General features: G+C 38.2%; 2 protein-coding genes across 2 annotated transcripts in view; both read left to right on the top strand.

Annotated features, from left to right (window-relative positions):
• The first annotated feature begins 356 nt into the window (after nucleotides 1-356).
• LOC101304072 (50S ribosomal protein L4-like) lies at nucleotides 357-4,094 on the top strand. Its single transcript, XM_004293276.1, has 9 exons — nucleotides 357-449; nucleotides 903-1,087; nucleotides 1,218-1,258; nucleotides 1,410-1,530; nucleotides 2,122-2,270; nucleotides 2,739-2,846; nucleotides 2,930-3,049; nucleotides 3,203-3,376; nucleotides 3,754-4,094. Exons 2-9 carry the CDS (start codon nucleotides 979-981, stop codon nucleotides 3,853-3,855), a joined length of 924 nt encoding a protein of 307 aa, XP_004293324.1. The 5' UTR covers nucleotides 357-449; nucleotides 903-978; the 3' UTR covers nucleotides 3,856-4,094.
• A 697-nt stretch (nucleotides 4,095-4,791) lies between these two features.
• The window catches only part of LOC101303781 (BAH and coiled-coil domain-containing protein 1-like), a 2,789-nt gene continuing 1,659 nt past the window's right edge, over nucleotides 4,792-5,921 (top strand). Inside the window, exons 1-3 of the mRNA XM_004293275.1 lie at nucleotides 4,792-5,073; nucleotides 5,205-5,547; nucleotides 5,645-5,713. Of these exons, the coding sequence (XP_004293323.1) occupies nucleotides 5,001-5,073; nucleotides 5,205-5,547; nucleotides 5,645-5,713 (485 nt within the window). The 5' untranslated portion in view covers nucleotides 4,792-5,000. The remainder of the gene's footprint in view (nucleotides 5,074-5,204; nucleotides 5,548-5,644; nucleotides 5,714-5,921) is intronic.

Here is a 5,921-nt window from a genome sequence, read left to right as displayed (position 1 = left end):
CTTCGATCCTTTCAAGCAATACATGTCACATTCTTGTGGCTGCATATATATTTTGCATTGAGCAATATCTCTTTCAGGTTCCCAAAAAGGAAATTTTTAAGAATTGATAATTGATCCCTCATTAGACAAAAGAAGTGCTTATTCCTTTTTTTTTTTTTTTTTTTTCAAGTCGAAAAGTGTTTATCAATTTCTAGAGAAATGAAAATGTATGCTCTTCCTGGAGAAATTGGGCTTCTTTTATTGGGCTTTCTTATGGAAGCCCGTAACGAACCGCAAGCCCAAGTCCAATACCATTCATATGTTTGTTTTCGGGTCTTCGTTTCATTTTTAGTTACCCTGGCTCCGGCTAGCTCACTCTCTCACATTTGCCGCCATCAACAGAAGGATCGACGGCTGTCAATCTCCGACGAACTTCGACGGCCAGATTTCCGGCGTCTACGGTCACGAAGGTACTTCTTTTCCTTCTTAGTACCAGCTCTTCCACTATTCCGCACCTTCAATTTCATCGTCTTGGCTTCTATTGCGCTGTAAATCATCATGTTGTTTAGCTTGAAAACTGTTCGAAGCGCTCAGGTTTTGATTCCGCAGCTGCAAAAAACTGTTATTGATTTTGATTGCTATTGATTTTGATTGTTGTTCCTGGTTTGGCATTTTAGTGTGCATTGAGAATAACGATGATTGATGCTAGATAATAAAATTGATGAATAAATTTCATTGGAGAGTTCATTAGGGATTTTAACACCTTTGCGAGTTTGTGTCGAAGCCGAAAGTGCGGTGCATAACTGCATAGGTGCTTTCCATTGGTTTATGTGTTGATACAAGCGTTGATTTTAGGCTTTTAGTAGTGTTTCACATGCTGTAAGAAGGTTAATTCTTGTTTTTCTCTTTTTCGGTTAGGGAAGATTGGAAGGTGAATTGTGGATGTGGATAGGCGGTCGGATATTTTTTAGTTAAGAGTGTTGGCTACCGTTTTGGAGTATGGCTTTGTCGGTTTCCAGGAGGCTGCTACGTTCATTTGGTTCTGTTTTGGCATCAGGCAGCTGCGATTCTCCGAGTATATTGTATCCATCTTTACGTGCTTCTCATGGTAAGAGCAAGTGTATCTATGTTGTAATCTGTTTGCCATAGCATGATTGGAACTTTTTCTCTTTGGCATTGCTACTGTTACTTCTCTTCAATTTATTTTGTTCCAACTGATCTATGCGCGCATGTTCCAGGGGTTATCTCTTCCTATGAGGATTCTTCGGCTGTTATAAAGGTATTGTTTCATGTCTAAGTTTTTATAATTATATAGAAAATAGGATGTTGAAGATGAAGCTATATGTTAAAACTCGATTTTGAGTGTTGACACATTGACCTAATTTACTCAAGTTGTTTGTTATATCTATACCTGGAAACTTCCAATTTAGGGTGTGTCATCATCTTTTGCTTATCGAAGGCTTTCAACTCTGACCCCTGAATCAAGTGGAGGTGCATTTCCCTCTGATCTATTGTCCCAAAAGCCTGTGGTAGCATCAGAACATAAAATAGGTAAAACAATCCGAATCTAAAGTCTCTTGTTTATGTTAGCTAGGATTCTAGTATTATTTTAACTGTTGAAGATACCTGCATTATTTGGTTTAGAGTGGTTTTAGTCTGGAAGTTTAGCCAATCTGTTGGCATAAGGCTCAAAGCTCTTGACCTGATCTTGAAAATAGATTTATAAGAGAATAGCTGCATGTTTATGATATTTTTGGTAACTGTGTATACGTTTTTTTTTTGAATTTGAATTTGATGGTGCAGTTTGTACTTCCATTTGTAACTAGTTTTCTTATACCTACATCTTTGCATCTTAATCCAGTGTAATCTCCCCCTCCGCCCACCAACCATATGGAATGCAAGGGTGTGCAAAAATATTCTGTTTGAGAGTCACTAGTTTATATGATTGACATTTTTGTCAGTACAGCCACAGAATTTTCATACAAATCCTGTTAGTGCAAGCATTAAATACTTGGTTGGTGGTAGATGTCATCTATTTCTCTACCCTGTTTTAGGATAAAAGGAAGTTTAATGTATATGAATCTAATCAAAGAAAAAGCTTTGTGCAATTGTTTTATTGATGTTAAGTATCCTTTAATGCAGGGAATTATCAAGACCTTGTGATTCCAGTGACAAATTTTCACAATGAAGACAAAGGCTTGATGGTTTTGCCTGGTGATGTTTTTGATGTTCCTATCAGAAAGGATATTGTTCATCGGGTTGTACTATGGCAGCTAGCAAAAAGGCAACAGGTACGTTCTTATGATATCTGCAGTTATTGGTACTGAAGAATGTAATCATGGCACTAATGATGGCTAAACCATACTTATGGCATTTGTCCTTTAGCACCTGAATTAGAATTGAGGATTTTTCTAACTTTTATGCCACTTATTGTCTTTTGGAGGCATTCACTGTGTCACTATTTTTATTTTTATTTTGAGAAGTTCTGTCACTCTTTTATGTTTTTGGGAGATTGGGTGGAGCATTTTGGTGCAAAGCTTCACAGAATCAGAAAATACATTTGAAGTAAAATAAGATATATTTATGGCTTTCTGCTAGGAGGCACTTTAGTCATCCATAACTTTTTTTACGTTGTGCTGTCTGCCAAATAACTTACCCATGTTTTGGAGGTCTGGCAGAAGAGATGTTGTAATCAGTGAACATTAGTTTTGAGACTTTGACTGAGAATAGAAATCTTATGCCAATTGAGTGGACTACAGGGAACACATTCAACAAAAACCATCAGTGAGGTTAGTGGGACCGGTAGAAAGCCATGGAATCAGAAGGGTACTGGTCGAGCGAGGCATGGAACTTTGCGTGGTCCTCAGGTATTGAACTATCATGCTTTTAAATTAGCATGTCTTTCTCGTTTTTCTGGATAGATCTTAATGAACCTAATGGGTGTTAACAGTTCCGTGGAGGTGCGACAATGCATGGTCCTAAGCCACGAAGTCATGCTATTAAGCTGAATAAGAAGGTTCGGCGTCTTGGGCTAAAAGTTGCTCTGACAGCTCGAGCAGCAGAGGGAAAGGCAAGTTCTACTTCTATCTGTCTTTCTGAGAATTTTCTGGCTTTTACCTATTAGTTTATGTCTGGATTAGTATACAGATGAGGTGCAAGTAATCAAACATTTTGACTTCGATGTTCTCTTTATGTAACCTAACAAAGTGGGACAAAATTACAGCTTCTTGTTTTCGAGGATTTGGAAGTCCCAACACATAAAACCAAGAATATTGTGAACTATGTCAAGCAAATGGAGAACGCCAAGAAAGTTCTAGTAGTGGATGGTGGCCCCATAAGTGATAACCTCAAGCTGGCAACTCAAAACATACATTATGTGAATGTGCTGCCATCAATTGTAAGTTACATAACTTCACATGTTCCTAGAAAATTATCTGTATGGTTAACCTGAGATGCCTTTTTCAGTCATAGACCCATGGGGAGTGGGGGCTTATTTTCTTATTAATATTTTGAAATAAGATATTTGATTCTCTTCATGCATATTTTTCAATTGAATATCATAATGATATGACAACATTCTTACTTTAGATATTTTCACAGAGCTAAGAATTCTGTCTTTTAATTGTTTTTCCCACCTGATGCACAGTAAAAGGTTTTCCACAAAATGACAATGACAACCTAAATATTGATTTGGAGTTTTATACATACATGAATCCACTGCCGTGGAACTTGAGTCTGAGCTTGGCGCTTATATGTGTTTTGCATCTTTTGCAGGGTTTGAACGTCTACAGCATCCTGCAGCATGACACACTGGTGATGTCTCGCGATGCTGTAAACAAAATTGTTGAACGGATGCATACTCCAATTAACCGTTGAATGCCTGCATTGTCTGTTCATTTCCGTTAGTTTTAACTTAGGTTAGAAGCTCCTTTTGTTTTTGTGGAAGATCAAACGAATTGCAGAAGAATAATGTATGTTGTTTTGTTGCAGTATGCAAAATGCATGTATTGGATATTTGGAATATTTTGTATCAAGTTACAATCTGTTAGATATTTTGTGGTTGATCGTCATTACAACATTCACTACGTAATTGAATGTTTATGTCGTTTTCATAAGGGATGTGAAATCCACACACCTCGAATTGAAATCTACACCCTTTTTCAAGTGACGATCAGAGAAGAATCAAACTTCAAACCTCAATTCAAGTGTCAGATTTACACTGAAATTCCCATCTAGGTGAGTGAAATGCCCATACAGGCAAGACTAGGTGCACAAAACTGACCCTGCCACTTTCTTACTTCTAAAGCATGATTTTAAATGAATTTTAGGAATTCTAGAACTGAAATTAGCACATAAACCTTAATATGGTTTTCTTTTTTATATGAATCTTTCTATTTTCCAACTTTGTAAAATCGTAACTAGAGTTTATGTCGAGATTTTTGAGGTCCAACAGTTCTAGAATCCTTTCAAAATCTTGCGTTAGATGTAAGAAACATTTGGTGTGAAAATAGGAAAACAAAATTTTCACCTAAAAATCGTGTGATAGCCCACATTTCAGTGAAAAAAAATCATGATTTCGAGCAGATTTTTATTGTTGGTGAATAACTTCCCGAATCGATTTATATAAACTTTAGGGAAGCATTCAACATTTTTCGATGTACTTAACCTCGCTAGAATACACGAAGTCACGAACACACTATTTGTGTGAGTTGGGCCTGGGTACCATCTTGGGCCTAGTCAAATCCACCGCATCCAGACGCATGAAGCACTAAGATTGATGCCAAAAAAACATTTAAGACAGTGCAGTCAAACGTCGCTCTCATCTATTGAGCTCCTCCTCTTCTCCTCACTCTCTCCTCCGTCTCTTTCTCTTTCTTGGCTCCACCAGGAGGCCTAGGGTTTTGCTCTCTCCCTGCCAAGTCACCTAATTTTTGGGCTTCTCAAAATTTTGAATCCAGTCCCTTCTAAACTTCCCACATTTCTCAACCTCTGAAAAAAAAAAAAAATTGAAAATCTCCTCAATGGCCAAAACCAGACCCGGAAAAAAGGACATCGACGCCTACACTATCAGAGGCACCAACAAGGTGGTGAGAGGTAAACCAACCCCTCTCAACAACCACCGATTTTTTTTTTGTTTTTTAATTTTGGTTTTCGGAAAATTTCCGAGAAAAACAAGGCCAAAGTTGAGGTTAAATGATTGTTATTTTTCTGTTTTGTTGGTGCAGCTGGAGACTGTGTGCTGATGCGGCCGTCGGATGTGGGGAAGCCGCAATACGTGGCGCGAATCGAGAAGATTGAGAGTGACAGCAAGAGCAATGCCAAGGTGAAAGTGAGGTGGTACTACAGGCCTGAGGAGTCTATTGGAGGGCGCAGGCAGTTCCATGGCTCGAAAGAGCTGTTCTTGTCGGACCATTACGATATGCAGAGTGCGAATACAATAGAGGGCAAGTGTGTGGTTCACTCTTTCAAGAACTACACCAAGCTGGAAAATGTGGGGGCTGAGGATTACTACTGTAGGTTTGAGTACAAGGCTGCTACTGGGGCTTTTACTCCGGATAGAGTTGCTGTGTGAGTTTTCTGTTTGCGTTTTGTGTTTGTTATGGGAAATGTAGGTGTTTGTGGGTGTGACTGATGATTGAAAATGTGTGTTTTCTGTGTTTTGAAGGTATTGCAAGTGTGAGATGCCGTATAACCCGGATGACCTCATGGTGCAGTGTGAGGAGTGCAAAGATTGGTAATTTCTTTATGTTTCTCGGCTTTCTTGGCATGTTGGAGTTTGTGGGTTGGAGGTTTTATAATGTTTTGGAGTTTCTCTTGCTTGAACAGTTTATGCATGTAGTTATTGATTAAAGAGTGAACCAAATCAAAGGTAGAAAAAGCATTTAAGAGGTTATCTATTATGGCTCTGATAATTATCTTGAATACTTGCTATATATATATAT

The sequence above is a fragment of the Fragaria vesca genome, linkage group LG3 (assembly GCF_000184155.1).
Source record: "Fragaria vesca subsp. vesca linkage group LG3, FraVesHawaii_1.0, whole genome shotgun sequence".
Lineage (NCBI taxonomy): Eukaryota > Viridiplantae > Streptophyta > Magnoliopsida > Rosales > Rosaceae > Fragaria > Fragaria vesca.
This window is presented reverse-complemented; position numbering and strand designations above follow the sequence as displayed.